This window comes from Protopterus annectens, chromosome 6.part1 (genome assembly GCF_019279795.1).
Source record: "Protopterus annectens isolate FY-2018-M chromosome 6.part1, PAN1.0, whole genome shotgun sequence".
Classification (NCBI taxonomy): domain Eukaryota; kingdom Metazoa; phylum Chordata; order Ceratodontiformes; family Protopteridae; genus Protopterus; species Protopterus annectens.
In genome coordinates this window covers 355,961,200-355,978,956 of record NC_056738.1, presented here as the reverse complement: position 1 = coordinate 355,978,956, position 17,757 = coordinate 355,961,200, and the positions used below count along the sequence as shown (strand labels likewise).

The 17,757-nt window shown below is 40.9% G+C and overlaps 1 protein-coding gene across 1 annotated transcript in view; it reads left to right on the top strand.

Annotated features, from left to right (window-relative positions):
• Window positions 1-17,757, top strand: part of ATG2A (autophagy related 2A) — a 2,853,001-nt gene that overhangs the window by 2,183,617 nt on the left and 651,627 nt on the right. Inside the window, exon 28 of the mRNA XM_044075772.1 lies at window positions 5,066-5,236. Within this exon, the coding sequence (XP_043931707.1) occupies window positions 5,066-5,236 (171 nt within the window). The remainder of the gene's footprint in view (window positions 1-5,065; window positions 5,237-17,757) is intronic.

The window sequence follows — 17,757 nt, the reverse complement described above, 5'->3', positions numbered from 1 at the left end:
ACATCATAAAAGAAAATGCAACAAAGTTTACATAAAAAATACACTAACACCCTCTCATAATGTGTGTTTGTACTCATGTACGCCAGAAGTCTAAATCTCAAGATGCAGGCACTTGATGCACTCCTCAGCATGGAGAACATCAACGTCTGTGCAGTAACTGAAACCTGGTTCAAGGCTCCTAAGAGCACCCCAGTGCTACCAGGCTATACCCCCAAAACCTGGGGTGTCCATATTCATAAAGGACACCCACACCTCCAGGTTAGTAGCAACACATGAAGCATCAGAGACCATACAGGTGCAACTAACCATAGGCAATACAACTGGTAGCAGTATACAGACCACCCACCCAATCTCAAGAACAGCACTCAGCCCTCCTGAAGACATTGGAGGATATGAATGTATCACAAAATACCATCATACTGGGAGACTTCAACTACCCAAACATAGATTGGGTACATTATTCTAGCCCTAATAAAGGTTCCTGGAATTCATAAATTCAAATGCACTGGAACAACTAGTCACCTCTCCCACTAGGGAGATAATATACTAGACCTGATCATCACAAACATGGGGACAAAATGCTCCACACCGGAAGTATACCCCTCACTAGTGAGATCTGACCACAAACTAATCACCCTGGATATAGATATACCACCTCCACCCCAGCACAAAAGACCACAGTGAAAAACTTCTCAAAAGCAGACTTCACTCTTCTTAAGACTGAGATGGTATCCTTTAAGCCCACTGTGCCAGTGGATACCACATCCCAAAATGCCGAATCCTTCACAAATGCTTTCTATGGACATCTCCAAGAATGCATGGATCATACAATCCCAAACAAATCCAAGTCCCTCTCCACCAAATGTAAGCGCCCTGTCTGGTGGACCTCAGCCATAAACAAATTGTATAACAAAAGAAGGAAGCTACTGCACGTCAGAGTGAAATCCCATGAAGGGAAGACATCTCTGATCAACATTAGCAGAAAACTGTGTTCTCTCATAAAAACATCCAAGGCAAACTTTGAGAGAAAAATCGCTAAGGACACTAAAGATAACCACAAAGCCTTCTTCAGCTATGTTAGAAACCTGGGCGGAAACCCTCAGATATGCTCAGAGTTGTTCACAACAACAAAAAATACACTGAACCCACAGATATTGCTAACATTCTGGCTGACAGGTTCAGTGCAAATTTCTCCCCTCCTTCACCCCCAAAAGAAGAAATACTTATCCCAGCTGAATGTAATCTCCTGTCATCTCAGATGTCCAAGTGAGAACCGCCTAAACAAAGCAAAAACACAGCATCAATGGGACCTGACTGTATCCCGGGTGCGTGTTACGTGAACTCCAAGAGGAGCTAAACCCACACATAAAATGCTATTTAACCTTAGCCTTACTTCGGGATATGTACCTGAACACTGGCGTACAGCAACAGTGGTCCCACTCTACAAGGGGGGGTGCCTCTACAGACCCTGGAAACTACCGCCCCATAAGCTTAACTAGCCTGGTCTGCAAAGCAATGGAAAGAATCATTATGGAACTCATAAACAGAGACATAGGGGACCTACAGACGCCAGTTCGGCTTTGTAAAGGGCAGATCCTGCCTTTTAAACCTGGTTGACTTTTTCGAAACAGTCATTAGAGCCATTGATGAGGGCAAAGCAGTCCATACAGCATACCTGGACTTGGCTAAGGCCTTCGACAAAATACCCCACTCAGGCATCATAGATAAGCTAAACAGCTTAAAAGTAAACCCTCATGTCACTAGATGGGTTGCAAACTGGCTAAAGGACATAACCCATAAAGTTAAAATCGCTGGAGCAATGTCAGACTCAAAGCCAGTCACAAGTGGTGTCCCACAGGGATCTGTCCTGGGACCCCTCTTGTTAGGCATTTATTTCTCAGATGTTAAAGCAAACATGGGAGGGCTGTGGCTGACGAAGTTCGCAGATGATTGCAAACTAGGCGCCATAGTCGATACACCAGCAGACACACACATCCTACAAAAAGGCCTCACTGAAGCGGACAACTTAAACTAAATGCCAAAAATGTATAGTCATCCCTTTTGGAAAAACAAAGTACCCACAAATTATCACATAGACAGCAACCCACTGAGTAAAGTAATCAGAGATCTAGGGACCCAAGTAGACAGCGACCTCTCATTTGACACCCACGTTGCCAAAGTGGTTAGAAAAACATTCTACCTTGCACACCTCATCATGAAGGGATTCACGTCCAGATCCAAGGATGTCATTGTACCCCTATATTCCTCCCTCATCAGACCCATGATTGAGTACTATGCCCCATTTGGTATGTACCTCACCCGGCATTTGCAATAGCTGGAGAGACCACAAAAGTACCTCACCAAGAGGATCAAGGGTCTCCAACATATGTCTTATTCTGCCAGACTAAAGAAACTTCAGCTCTATTCAGTAGCATACCGCCTGCTCAGAGGTGATCTCTGTCTGACGTACAAGGCCATGTCCAATCAGGATCTGATGGACATGCTCCACCTCAAAAAATCCAAATCCATCAGGACCATGAGAGCTAAAGACTTAAACCTCGGCACAAGTATGAATAGGACATGCTGGAGGGATAGATTCATAACCCAGAGGCTTCCCATGCTTTGGAACAGGATCCCAGTTCGTATTAGGCAGAGCCCCTCACTGACTGTCTTCAAGAGAAATCTTGATGAGTGGATGGGAGATCGTAAGTTTACACATCTGTGTCACTGCTAGACAGGGGCACAGTAAACTAATTTTATTATATAAGGGGACTTTCATTGTGTCACTACTAGACAGAGGCACAGTATTATAGATTTATTCTGTATATTTTTGTACCATTTCATGGGGTGGCAAAAGCCACATCACTATGGCTAGGCTTACAAATGCCCCAGGGCAGATAGCCTAGTACTATACTATGAAACTATGTAACAAATACACACACACACACACACACACACACACACACACATTTATGGACATATTAGCAATGAAATTTCTTCAAACATTTAACACCTCCTGTATAATGTGCACTGGTCACTTTAAAAATGAGATGTATAGACAAATTTTGAAATACAATTGTTTAATTGTTTAGTATATTTAAGCTTTAGAATTTGATATGCTGATATCCCTTGAAGGCGAAATGCCGAGGTACCAGGATTAAAGCTTTTTGGTACTCCAAATCTGTGTACGCCTTTTGGATTTATTAACTTTCTAAGTTTGTTAGAGCAATCTTTAAAAAGTGCCCTATTTTTGGGCTTTTGTCCCACTTTTATTAATGGTTTTGTCCAGAATTCTTGCTTCACTTAAGATTCCCCTGTCCCTTTCTCTTTGCCTGTACACAAATATCAGTCTAGGTTTAGGAGGCATTCTCTAGCCTGCGGTCCAAACATCATCTTGGCATCATCCCAGTCTATTACCTTTCCCTCTCTACTTATTTGCTCCCTATACCTTGGTTCCTTTGCCAGTTTTCTCCAGTAACGTCCAGACCCCTCTTGCCTGTTTTCTCTACTCCTCCTTGCAGTTATCCCTATTGGCAAAATGTCTTTTCTCCATTCTTATTTTGGCTTGTTCTCATGTCGGCTTGTGGAAGTATTCTGTCCCTCCCTCCTTCCCCCTCTGTTCTGCCTCTTGCCCTACCATCTGTTTCCCTTCTGGCTGAGGGGTTCTTTCTCCCTTTTTCCTTTTTGATGCATATTTTCCTCCTTGTCCCTGAGGGTATTCTGTTCCTCCTGGGGCTTTTTCAGTTCTGAATGCTTGTGCACGTAAATACCTTCATGCCGTACATCATCCGTGGGGAGCATGTGTGTGACATATGACACCTATATCAACTGAGGGCTTTGTAAACTGGACGGGTGTTGGGCTATCCTTGGCAGGAAATCCCTATAGTGAAGAGAAGGACATCTACTGTTATGGTAAGATTTTACACAACTGTACTTTTTGGAGTGTAATGATTTGACTGACTTTAAAAATTCCCTACAGACTACTCTGTCAGAAGTATTGGGTAAGCAAATGGCTGTAAATAGGGAAATTATTCTTTAGAGGTTGGACACAAGATCTGAATTGTCTAGACATATGAAGGCCATATTAAGTTTAATTCTGTTGGCTGCCAAAAAAATTACTAGAAAATGGAAGTCAAAGTCTAAACCAACTGAATTTGAAGCATTAAATATTATGAAAGAACTGGAAGAGGGATCTTTACAAAAGGAAAGGAGCAAATGACAGAAATAAATTTAAACTATGGGAATAATGCATGCAGAATAATGTTCAAGAGGTGGACTGAGGTTTAAGGAGAGGTAGGAATTCAGCAATTTATGTAATGTTGGACTGAAGGTAGTTACAAGGAAAAAGATGTGTTGTATAATGTTTGTAAATAGGAAAAAATGTTAATATGGTTTTTCTTTTTGGTTAATTTGTCTGCCTAAGTCTTAAGTGATAATTTAATAAAAAGTGTTAAAAAAAAGCCTTCACCATGAGATTTGAACTTTGTGTTACAAAACTGAACCTTGTTCCATTTGAATGAGCAGGCTCCATACCAGTGAAATTCTTTTCTTGTTAATTAAGAATCTTCTTAGAGAACCATTACTTCAGCCAAGCGGAGTTTAGAATTGCAACCCTTTTGTGTATATTGTCCTACATAGACTTTCACAAAGACACAGGCCATCACAGTGCAGGGGATGTCTCAAAATTCTGAAAGTCAGGCCAGATGGTCTCACATCCACTGTTTGATAGTAAAGTATGATCTTATTGCTTGAACATCTATGTTATGATGAGTATACTCACACCTGTACTTTATGGTGAACACTCTTGCACAGCTGATTATTGCATGTTTGGTTTCATTATACAGCTACTTAAAATGTACCACTTTTCACTTTTTTCAACTTCCTCTAATTTTACTGCAAGGTCATTCTGATAGGGTAAACATTACACAGATTATCTTTTATGTATTTCTGTTTTATTTTATACTGCAGTTTGTGCAAAACAAGTCTGCATTATCTTCAGCAGTTTTGTCAGTATGTAGTATGTCACCTAAAAAGATACTGTAAGCATTTTTTAATTTCTTTACAGACTCAGCCACTTTTTGAATTGCGTTGTTCAAACAATGTTGTTCATCTTCACACCTGTGCCGACTCCTGTGCCATGCTGATAAACCTGATACAGTATGTTGTCAATAGTGGCGATCTCCACCCACCTCCAAAACAGGAAAGTCCAACTGAGATTGCTGGACAGAAATTGCAGGTATTGTTCCATATTCTCAAGTATTTCTGTCTTGGTTATGATTGCACAGGGCTTTTAAACAATAGTTGCTAGTGCTGTCCACGTACTCCACTTAGTTGAACAATGTTCTAATAACTTCACCCTATAGCCAGCTGTAGATGACTGTCCCAGAGTGAATTAAAATATTACTTGAATAAGGGCCTAGTTGTAAAAACACTTGTCTGCTGAATTGTTGCTCTTCTGCCCCACATACACACTGGAAATAAAAGATATCATTTTAGTTGCCACCTCACTTGTTGGGTTTGGGATAGATTTATAATATTTTCTGTGCACAGTGTGTCATTTCTTCTTTTTTTGGTATGGTCCCCTACTCTTTCTGTTTCTACCTAATCTTGCTTGACTGCCATGTCCCTAAGTTGTCATGTCTCAGTATGAAGCTCAAGAAAAAAGGGACCCTCCCCATATGAAGACTAAATCCACTGTATTAAAATGTTACTCCATTACACAGGGAGATTGTTATTGTATGTTTAATAAAGTAATTTTTGTTGCATTATACTTTATTTTTCCTCGAAGTGTAAGCTACTCACCAAGTATGCTTCTGTTTGCATACAGATACGGCAATGTGCCAGAAGCCATGACTGCTTTCCATTAATAATGTCTACTGGTTCAGCACCTGTTATAGCCAAGATAATAGTAGTGCACCTTTTTATAGTGAGATGTCTTGTCTCTGCCTGGTCCTTCACAACATACTGGGTTTGGATCTTTACAAGGTTCAGTAGCATGGCATCAGTTAAGGTCTTCATGCTTAAATGTTTTATGGTACCAGCCCAGCTGATTTCTTAAATTCTTAGGAATTATTTGCCAGTGATTATGTGACTGCATGTATATGTTTTGTGGCTGGTGTGTTTGGTTGTGTACGATGCAAAGACTACAGATGCATCTGGTTTTACCATAGTAGCTTTAGCACAAACTCTTCAATACTGCCATTTCCTTGTGCACATATGCTCTGATCAGTTTTATCTTCTGTTCACCCAATGTTATCCATTTCACCTTTGAAGTGGTGATGATATAAGGGAGAAGGAAAAGTAATAAGATGTCAGAAGCTAGAGTATTAAACAAGATCATTCCAGTTTTGAATGTCGGAGCAAGAATCAGTGTCTAGCCCTGAACAATTCAGGTTAATTGAAGACTGATTTCGCTGTTGTGGGAGTGATGTTGATAATGGAGAACAGTGGACTCATTGTTAGTCCCAGCTGATAATGGTAATGGTCTGATTATGCAAGCAGACAGAGTTATCTGTTATTCAGTAAGCACCTGCAATTAGTTTTTCCTTTAAGTGTTTGTATTCAAGTGTTAGGGTAGATAGGTAGGCTAGATTAGATAGATGAGTAGGAAGGTAGCTTGCTAGACAGATTATTAATTCCATTTGCAAAGGGGGCTTGCACCCTCCTCATCCTGTTGTACCTAGCACGTTTTAAAGATGGAGATTAAGGAGGCTCACAGTAGGTACCAACCCCCTTTCCAAATGGAATTTACTTGAAGAAACATAAGAGTTAAGTCCATTTCTTCAATTGTGTTGTTGATGTGGCTGTCTGGAAAACTCTGTGCTACTGCTTTATTTATGATTCTGACAGGTACAGAGAAATACTGCATGTTCAATGTTATCTGTTATAACTGAAAAAGTATTTAATATTTGAGGTTGAAACCGCACTTTACCTTAATTTTCAAAAATCTTTTTATAAAATGACTTTTTGTTGTATGTTTGCCTTATTTCTGGTGCATTGTTGTGTTTATGGGTGTGGTTATTTGAAGATGCACTAGTATCCGTGGTCTGTGTTTACATAAACTGACACTTTATTTCTAATGCGTACCAGATGTGAGGGTTTTGCAGGGAATTTACTCCTAATTGGCTGAGTTTAACCCTTTGGTTCAAACACTTGAGCCGGGATGGAGCATATCCATCTTGATTTCCACCTTTAGTGTGTTAGTTGTTATGTCAGGCTACAGCAGTTACATTTTAAGTTTTAGATGGAACTAGTTGATCACAAGCAGCTACATGCATTTCAGTATTTAAGCATTGCAAGTCTTGCTGTGAAGAAAATTGTTAGCTTTTTTTCCAAAAATCTTTTCTTTTAAAAAAGTTTACAATAATTGTATCTGCACAAACTTACTGCAGTCCAGCAAACAACTGGTTACATATTTAACACTTCTTAAGAAGTATTATTTATGCAGATAAGAACTACTACATATACATCAACACAATAAAAGTTAGACTGCACTTAATTCATAGAAAAGACAGCACAGGCAGGGCAAGTTGTACGTTGGAACCTGAAGACTGGTTATATCTATTCTGATAGAAATAATTTGTAGGAGAGTCTGTATGGAGTCCATGTTTTTTCTATTCTGTAATTTTGATTTTAAACATGGGGAAGTAGCTTATATTAGGGCAACATTTGTAAAGCATTTTAAGGCATTTCTGTCATATGAAACCATTGAGTAGTAATGTATAATTTAACTAGTGAAAACAGTAGGGCAGGTAAAATTTGGTAGTGTTTGTTAGTTTGGCTTGGTGAAGATGTAAATATCTAATTAACATGTTAACTCTTGTTTAAGGATCTGCTTTATCTTTTAGGGGTGCTATTTAGATTGAAGTAATGGACAGTATCAAAACAAAACAAAAGTGCAGTCGCTCAGTAATGTCTACACTGCATCTTGGACATGTTGGTGGAAGCTTGGAAAGTAAAAATCTTTTTTTGTTAGTGTAAAATAAGTGCTGTGTAAAGTCATTGTCCAGATCAACTTAGGGAACTGGAAATTTCAGTTTAAATGTAAACCAAATAATAGTAGCTGTCTTTCCTGTGGAAAGTTGTTGACCTTATATGTGAAGATGACAGAAAGGGGGCCATTCTCACCCTGTATAGTTCACTTTCAGGGCAGGTTCATTTCCTTTACTTTCAAAAGAGTAGGCTGACCAAGCAGTCCTTTTCCAGGTGAATTACCAGATGCATTATCTATTGCCATCAGGTGCTTCACTGCCTACTAGAAAGTGCTATAGTTAAAGCCACCTGTACTGTAGGCATGGATGTTTTTGTTTGTCTCATTTATCTCCGGTGCTGATATCAATGCTGGGCACTTTGCCCTCTTCACACCTTTGCCAAGATATTTTCTTTATTTTGACTCTCTAAGATTTGGCACTCTTATTTTCATCCAAGGTTGTTCTCTGATTACTTTCACTTTGATGGATTTACTGCATAGGATTTATCCCAGTTATTAACCTTGAAGAATATTGCATAATGTTAGATGTAACGGATACTTTTTACTATAGACTACCCCAGCATTGTAGCTAGTTTATCTAGCATCAGGTGCAGTCCCCCTCAACCCTGAGCAGAAGAGCTTTCCCTGCTCTCTCAAAATTGAAACTGTAGCAAACCTTTAACTACAAATGTAACAAGAGTCTTGATACAGGTAACATAACACCCATGAAGTGCATCAGTGCCTCAGCCCTGACTACAGTTAAAGTATCAGTGTTTATTTCTGACTGCCAGTACTGTAATTCCTCCCCATCAGCAACTGCCATTTGTGCCCCTAACAACTTGCACCCTTCACACCACCCTGGCTTTGTTTCCAAGTTGTCTTTCTACCATGTCCTTGTGCATCCCCATGTCTAGCGTCAACATTTGCTGCTCTAAAGCAGTGACAAGGTTATTTTTGTGCATTATTTAATGGTAGGTCATTGTTCTTTATTGATTTGCAGGGAGTCTGATCACCCTACTGCAGAAACCAGAGGGGAGGGAGACTGGGATAAAGTAGTTTGTTGTTAAATTGGAAGGATCATGAACTAAAGCCTTTTGTTATTGCTGGTAAATCACAATGAGTGCCAACACTGAACAGGAAGAGCCACCAGTATCAGGTGTTTGTCCCACAAAAAATTGATTGGTGGTAAAGAGATATCTAGTCATTGACTCACCAGGGAGAGTTTCCCTGTGGATCAGTTGAGTGTATCTTTCGGATTTTAAAGCCGTGAGAATATATAATTGCCTCATCATTAAGATATTTGGTAGATTTTCTTTTTTAAAGAAACACTAGTCGTAGATAGGTTCATAGGTGGGTACTAGGCTATCTGCACAAAGGCATTTATAAGCCTAGCCAGAATGTGTTGGCTTTCGCCGTCCCCTTAGATTAGTTCCCTGTGCCTCTGTCCAGCAGAGCCACTGAAGTGATCCCCGAATTAAACTTTCTGTTTCTCATCCACTCGTCAAGGTTTCTGTTGAAGAGTGTTAGCGAGGAGCTCTGCCTAATGTAGATTGGGGTCTTGTTCCAAAGCATGGTAAGTCTCTGGGACAGGAATCTGTCCCTCAAGCACGTCCTGTTTATTGTTGTGGTGAGGTTTAGATCCCTAGAGTGTGTGGCTCGAGGGGATAAGGTTTTCTTTAGGTGGAGCATGTCCATTAATTCTGGGTTGTACATGGCCTTGTATGTCAGGCAGAGGTCACCTCTGAGTAGGCGTTATGCAACCAAGTACAACTGGAGATTCTTCAGTCGAGCTGCATAGGGCATCTGTTTGAGACCAGTGATCCTCTTGGTGAGGTACTTCTGTGGTCTTTCCAGCTGTTGCTGGTGTCTTGTAAGGTATATCCCAAATGGGGTGTTGTACTCTATGATGGGTCTGATGAGTGATGAGTAGAGGGGCACAATGACCTCTTGGATGCGAACCCTTTTGTGATTAGGTGGACCACGCAGAAGGATTTTCTAACCACTTTGGCAATGTGATTATCAAAGGTGAGATTACTATCTACTTGGGCCCCCAGATCCCTTATTACGTCTTCCGTATTTAGGGGACTACCACCTATGTGGTAGTTTGTGGGTACTTTGTTTTTTCCAAAGGGGATGACTATGCACTTTTTGGCATTTAGCTTGAGGCCATGATTTTGACACCAGGTATCCGTCTCAGTGAGACCCTTTTGGAGGATGTTTGTGTCAGCTGGAGAGTCAATTATAGCCCCTAGTGTGCAGTCATCTGCGAACTTGGTCAGCCATAGTCCTCCTGTGCTTGCCTGTACCTCTGAGAAGTATATGCCGAACAGGAGGGGTCCTAGGACTGAGCCCTGGAGAACGCCACTTGTAACCGGTTTAGAGTCGGACCTAGCTCTCACAACTCTTACCTTGTGGGTTCTGTCCGTGAGCCAGTTGGCAACCCATCTTGTAACATAGGGGTTTATGTTCAGGCTAGTGAGCTTGTCTATAATACCAGAATGGGGAATGGTGTCGGAAGGCCTTAGCGAGGTCTAGGTAGGCTGTGTGTACCATCTTTCCTCGTCTATAGCCTTGGTAACTGTCTCAAAGAAGTCCACCAGGTTTAGGAGGCATGATCTGCCCTTAACAAAGCCAAACTGGGTAGGATCCAGTGTTTGGAGATTCCCAATGTCTCTGTTAATGAGTTCCATGATGATGCACTCCATAGCCTTGCAGACCAAGCTAGTCAGGCTTATAGAGTGATAGTTCCTGGGGTCTGTTGTGGCTCCACCTTTGTGGAGCGGAATAACCGTTGCTGTGCGCCACTCTATGGGTATGTAGCCTGTGGAGATGCTGAGTTTGAACAGTGTGTTTAGGTAAGGGTTAGTTCGTCTTTGAGCTCGTGTAGGACGGTGCAGCCTGGGATACCATCCAGTCCCATTGATGCTGTGTTTTTGGCTTTGGAGAGGGCTGTTTTAACCTGAGTGTCTGTGATTTCAGGGACTCTACATTCTTCTGATATGGTTATGGGCCCTTTTGGGAGTGAGAGGGGGGTGATGTTTGCACTGAACCTATCTGCCGGGATGTTGGCGATATCGGTTGGTTTAGTGTATTTTGTGCCATTCTGCACTAACTCCGAGCAGATCTGAGCATTGCCACTTAGATTCTTGACATAGCTAAAGAATGCCTTGTGGTTAACTTTGGAGTCCTTAGCAATTTTTCTTTCAAAGCTCACCTTGGATGATTTTATGAGGGAGCATAGTTTTTTGCTGATACTGATCAGGGATGTCTTCGCTTCTTGGGATTTTACACTTTTCTGTACTAGTTTCCTCCTCCAATTGTATAGCTTGTTTATGGCAGGAGTCTACCCGACTGGTTTCCTTTTCTTGTAGTCGTGAGTCTTGGTTTTGCTTGGGATGGCACGATCCATGCATTCTTGTAGCTGCCCGCAGAATGCATTAGTAAAGGATTTTGCAGCGTGGACAGTGTTATCCTTCAGCATGGGGGATTTGAAACTTTCCACCTCGGTCTTAAGTAACGTGAAGTTTGCTTTTTAAAAGTTTTTCATGGTGGTTTTCTTGTCCGGGGGTGGGGGCGGAATATGGATATCCAAAGTGATTTGTTTATGGCCAGATCTAACCAGCGAGGGGTTGACCTCTGGTGTGGAACACCGGTTGCCCATGTTGGTGATGACCAGGTCCAATATGTTGTCATCTCTGGTGGGAGTGTTGACCAGTTGAACCAGGGCTTTTGAGTTTATAAATTCTAGGAAAAGTTGGGCAAGGGAGTTAGTACTTGAGTAGTTCTCCCAGTTAATGTTTGGGTAATTGAAATCACCCAATATTAGGGTGTTTGGTAGGACTTTTATGTTTCCCAGTGTTTCCAGAAATGCGGAATGGGGGTCCAGGGACATAGTGGGTGATCTGTAGCAAGCTACAATTTGAATTGCAGTTTTGCCCATTGTTAGTTGCACGTGGATGATCTCTGAAGCATCGTGCTGTGCCACTAACCTGGAGGAGTGGTTATCCTTGATGAATATGGATACACTCCCGCATTTTATATTTCGGTTTGCGTTTTGTGGCCGAAATGTATGGTATGAGTTGTAGCCTGATAGTGCTGGGGTGCTCTCTGGAGCCTTTAACTAGGTTTCTGTTACTGCACATATATCGATTTTCTCCATACTGAGGAGTGCCTCAAGTGCGTGCATTTTGAGGTTTACACTTCTGGCATTGAGTAGCATTACCTTCAGTTTTTTGTTACTTGTGCTATTTATGGCAGTGGGTTTGTCTTTTGAGCCTTGCTTAAAAAAGGCACTATGGGGGTGGCAAGAGCCTTGGCCAGTATTCGAAAGCCTAAGGGTGACAGGTGCAAGCCGTTTCTAGTGAAGCAGGGTGGCTTGTCGAGCATGTCATCCCACACAGACACTGGATCCCCTTTAAATTACACCAGAAAATTAGCCAATCATCTTTATACCGTGGTATCATTCTTGGTGAGGGCAGGATGCTACTCAGGGTCAGGGGCATACTGGCCTGAGCTACGTGATCAGAGAGCTCTTCCATGTCTCTTTCCATGTAGTTCAAGGAGGTACAGCTCAGGTCATTCACACCAACATGGACAATGACAGAGTCATATTTGTACTTGTTCTGGAGTGAACTGAGTGCTTGTGTTATGTGGTGGATCCTGGCACCCGACAGGCAGCTAACAGTAACCTTCTCCTTATTCAGCCTAGTGAGTGGGACATCAGTGTGCCTGACTATAGAGTCACCTATTGCTAGTATGTTGGGTATGTTTTGGCACACTGGTTTTGTGAAGTATGTGTTTCATGGTTTGTGTTGGGGGGTGGAGGTTGCTTGGATGTTTGCTTTGGAGGTCTCTGTTGGTTTTGCAGAATTTTATTTAGAGCCTCTGAGTATGTTTTTATGTATTTATGTGTGTTTTTTTGCCGGTTTAATGGGTCTATGTAAGACTGGTGATGTGATGCAAGTATTTACCTTCTCCTCTTGGCTGTCTGATCCAGTCTTGGGTTGAGAGAGCTTAGCCTCTAGTTTGGCTGTATAACTGCATCTCTCGCATATATTAGTGTTTGGTGGTAGGAGGAGGGGATTGTCTGTGTACATGAGGCAGTTGTAACATTGCCTCAAAATGCCCAGATTCACCAGTTGGACTGGAGTGTACACCTGAAACTGTCCTTTGGACATGCCTGGATAGGTACAGTGAACTGTTTTACTGGGTGGCTGGTAAGGTCGAATAGAGAGCCTTGTCCTTCTGTACTGTACAGGAGGGTCTAGTGCTAGGGTTTATAAGTGCTTGCTATAAGTTTTGAGCAAGTGCCGGGCTGAGAAATGAATGGCTTGAGTGCTTAAGTTGAAAGTTTGTCTAGTTCCAAGGGAAAAATTGAAGAGGAGACTTTGTGGAGCCGGGAATGGTTTAACCCTACTTAACTGGCGCTGCCCGGTGTGCAAAACCGGGAAAATACGGTATTTATAGCAGGGAAATGAAAGAGATAGAAATTAGCCCAAAATGGCCAATAAACTACTAATTTCTAGGCTGAAACCACTCCTCCAGGGACAGATAGGCTGCTCAAAGCTCCCCTCTCTCACAGGTGAACAGAGAAACTTTCTTCTGTCCAAGTAAGGTATGGGCAAACACAGAGATTTGTAACACAGCCCTGAATTCAGCACTAACCTGAAAACTGGAGTATACTAGCTTAGAAAGGTGGGAAACAAGTAAATATATATATATATATATATATATATATATATATGTATATATATTTTTTGTTTTTTTCAGAAAATAAAGCAGATACACTCAAAAAAACAGTTTAAAAGCACAAAAAAGGATACTTATTGTTATATATCGCAGATCAGAGTTGTAGTCAATGCCCCAGTAATAAAGTAGGAAGAAACACAAATACACTAAAAGCAGATGAATAAAGTGCAATTTATATATATATATATATATATATATATATATATATATATATATATATATATAAACAATAGAAAATTAACAAACTGATTTAAACAAGTTACCCAATTAACCAGAAAAAATCTCAAAACTGAGCCGTGTTCCAGCAGTCTTCAATCAGACAAGTTCTGACTGCACACCCCTGCTTACTAGGGTGCAGGGAAACCTTCTCCAAAAAAAGTTGGCCTGGATCAGTGCTCAAGTTATACAAACAAAGCTAGATTCAGCAGGCCTGAATCTGGTCTATGCTACAGCAACAAGGCGCACCAATTTCAGAAAGAAACAGTTCAAATAAGCAGTCACATAAGCCTGTGACCAGAAATTCCCATCTCAGAAGGGCAGAATCCAGCCTCTCCTCCCACAAGACTGCAGACCACAACTCGTTCTTAATGTAGAATAACTGGCCTGAAGCCCAAGTGCTTAAGCAAGAACTAATACACTTTTAGAACAGCAGACACTGAGCCTTCAATCAGCAATTCCCAGCTTAGAAGGATGTAAGCTACCTGTCCTGCCACAACAGTGCAGACCACAAACCTTCTTAATGTAAACAGTCTGTATGAAGCCCAAGTGCTTAAACCAAAAAACTTAGAATAACAGTGGCAATTTAATCAGTCTACGACCAAGCAGTAATAAATGCAGCAGAATAAATAAAATTGAGTACTGTTAAGAAAAGCAACATAAAGTAGGAAGAAACACAAATACAGTAAAAGCAAATGAATAAAGTGCAATTTTTTTTTTTTTTTTTTTTTTTTTTTTAGTGCAGGAAGAGAGGAGGGAAGAACCTAAGTGGGCTGGCCTTCTCAAATCTTCTCTCTGTAATAAGTAGAGTGAACACTAGACTTAAAATATGATCTAACTATACTCAGTTAAGTGAGCAAATTAGAGGGACCCAGGAGGAGTGTTCTAATACAGACTTACAGGAGGGGCGGGCAATTACAGAGCCACCAACACTAATACCAACACAGGAACAGGGATGGTGGGGAACTAACTGCAGAGAAACTTCAGAAACACACAATTAAAAAATGGAAAAAAAATGAAAATACAGTACTTTTAAAACTGCAAGTTTTTTCCTTAACAGAAGACTAAAATTCACTACTGCAAGTTTCACTTAGCTTCAGCTTGTAATGCAGCTGTTTGTAGCCAAGCAAGTCTCTCAGGAGTTGAGCATAAAATGATTTTTCAAACTTTGTGGCTAGCACTTAAAGTACAGAGGAATCCCTCTAGGCTATTAAATATCAGATAAAGAAGTGATACCACCACCCCCTCTTATAGCAAAATAACTGCAGAGAGACACACAGCACACTGTTCAGAAACACAATTAGGAAACACAAAAAATGAAAATACAGTACTTTTAAAACTGCAAGTTTGTACTTAACAGAAGACTAAAATTCACTACTGCAAGTTTCACTTAGCTTCAGCTTGTAATGCAGATGTTTGTAGCCAAGCAAGTCTCTTAGGAGTTGAGCATAAAATTATATTAATTTCTTTTATACATAGGTGTCCCTAAATGTATCTGTACATGGACGCATGTTTATATTATATATAATCTATAATACCCATCTTAACTATCCAGAATTTCTAGATTTTTGCCTCATATTTTTGGTCTGCTCCTTAAAAAATTGATGGTTTTCTGGTAAATTGTTGAGGATCGCAGTCAGTAGTGACAAGACATTTTAGTTTGTCTTTATATCCTTCAGAAAATGAATGCTATTGCAAAACCTGTTATTCTAGCAATTTTCTAAGTTTATAAGAGCAGTATTTAAAATATGTTTCTGATTTTGGTCCTTTGTTTCCCTGCTTATTTTTTAACTTTGTTTGGAATTCTTGAGCACACACAAATACACATGTGCAGGGATATGTATTTCAAATGGAAAGTCTGTGCTTATTTTTTATAGATACGTCAATTCATTTCTTAAAAATGGAAAAGGAGGGGGAGAGAGGTGGGGTAGTGGAGGAGAATAGTCAAGAGTCACCTGAATAAAGAGAAAGTAGGATTAAAATCCCCTATGAAAACCTATCAACCTGAAAGGAAACTGGCTTCCCTAAGGGAAGATCAGGCACAGGAAACACATGGGCTGCCTCCCATTTTTTTATCTTTTGATGCTGCAAAATTGTGTGAGGAATGGTGAAGGTATGGTACCTCTTGTTTTGGGAGGAAATTGAGGGAGCAGAAAAAATCCAAGGCGTTACAAGCTTGCTTCCCTGACAGCCATGTCAGGGAAATGCTTGAAGAAAATCTTAGGGAAGTCTGTTTGGTCTACTAGACGACAGCACTTCATGGCCCAAAGCAGGTATCATTCAAACCTGATCCATTTCTGTTAGTGGGTTACAGCACTTGACAGTAAAATGCTGTTAGATGTGGTCTATGTAGATTTTACTAGAGTCTTTGACTCGGTTCCACACAGATGGCTGCTAGGAAAAGTGATGAGGCTGCAGGTCACATCAAGAGTGAGTTGGTGGGTTACTAGGAGTTGATCAGTAAGACATTTACTGTTATGGTACAAGGGACAGTGATGATGATGATCAGTGGAGCATCTCACGGTTCTGTCTTGGATCTTATATGCTTCAGTTTATTCATTTCAAACATGTCTATTGGTACAGGGAAGTGGATCAAAACAGCCTCAACCTCTTGGCTGATGGTACAGGGTTAGGTGCAGCAGTGGAATATGTAGATGGAAGACCGTCTAAGGAAAGATTTGGGAGAGCAGATGAACTGTGCAGAAATTTAAGTAGGGTTCATTGCATACAGATGCAAAGTACTTTTGCTGGGTCACAGCTCCTTTGGTATGGACTATTAATTGGCAGAATGGAATTGATGAAAATACAGAAGCAAAATGATATGGGGATGTTGATTACACCTGGACTAGCAAGTGAAGAACAGGGTAAGAGGGCAGCAGACAGAATGATGGGGAGAGCTAGGTTTCAGAAACAAAAAAGTACAGTTGTGTAATTTCAATTTACCATAACAATTTATGTTTGAATGATCACTGCTGCAGTAGCCTTAGCTATATGGTTTATATCCTGCCAAGGATATAAGAGCTGCCCAGCTTCCAATGCTTCAGGGCACTTTCCAGGCACCTAAACTGTCAAACAGCTTGAGAAGAGCTGACTAAAAGACAAGTTTGGTTTTGAAGCTCTTCAGAGCTTTCCTGCCAGTAGAGAGAGGAAGGCTGAGCCCTAAAAGTCCAGTGCTGTAAATAACAAAAAATAAATGTACACACCCTGGCATAAAAAAAAAAACAAAAAAAAGAAAACCCCAACCACCAAAAAAACAAGAGGGGTGGAGGGAGTGTCTACTATAGCAGTGATCACTCGAATATCTACAGTTATGGTAAGTTCAACTTACACTATTGTACTGTGTTCTTCATATTGCTCACTGCTGCAATTGCCTTAGCTGTATAAGTAGATTATCATAATTACTTATATTTGGACTGTGTAGTGGTGCAGCGTTTGTGTTGTCACCTCACAGCAAGAGGTTCTCCGGTTCGATTCTGGGCTGGGGTGCCTTCTGTGTGGAGTCTGCATGTCCTCCCTGTGTTTGTGTGGGTTTCCTCCAGGTGCTCCAGTTTCCTCCCATGTTATAAAGACATACACCTGGAGCATTTCTCCCTGGGCCTCTGCTGAAAATTGGCTTCATTCCAAGCCAGACTTTCCTGGTAAACAAATGTTAAATAAATAAATTTGGGAGGAAGAAGGAGAAAGGTACAGGAGCCCCTGGAGAATGATCCTTACAAAGCTTGATCTAGACCTAAAGAAGAAAACAAGTTTATAGTGCTTTGTAAAAGTATTTACAGAGGACCAAGTAGTAGTTTCTAGAATACTTCTGGAATCTAACCCTTTCC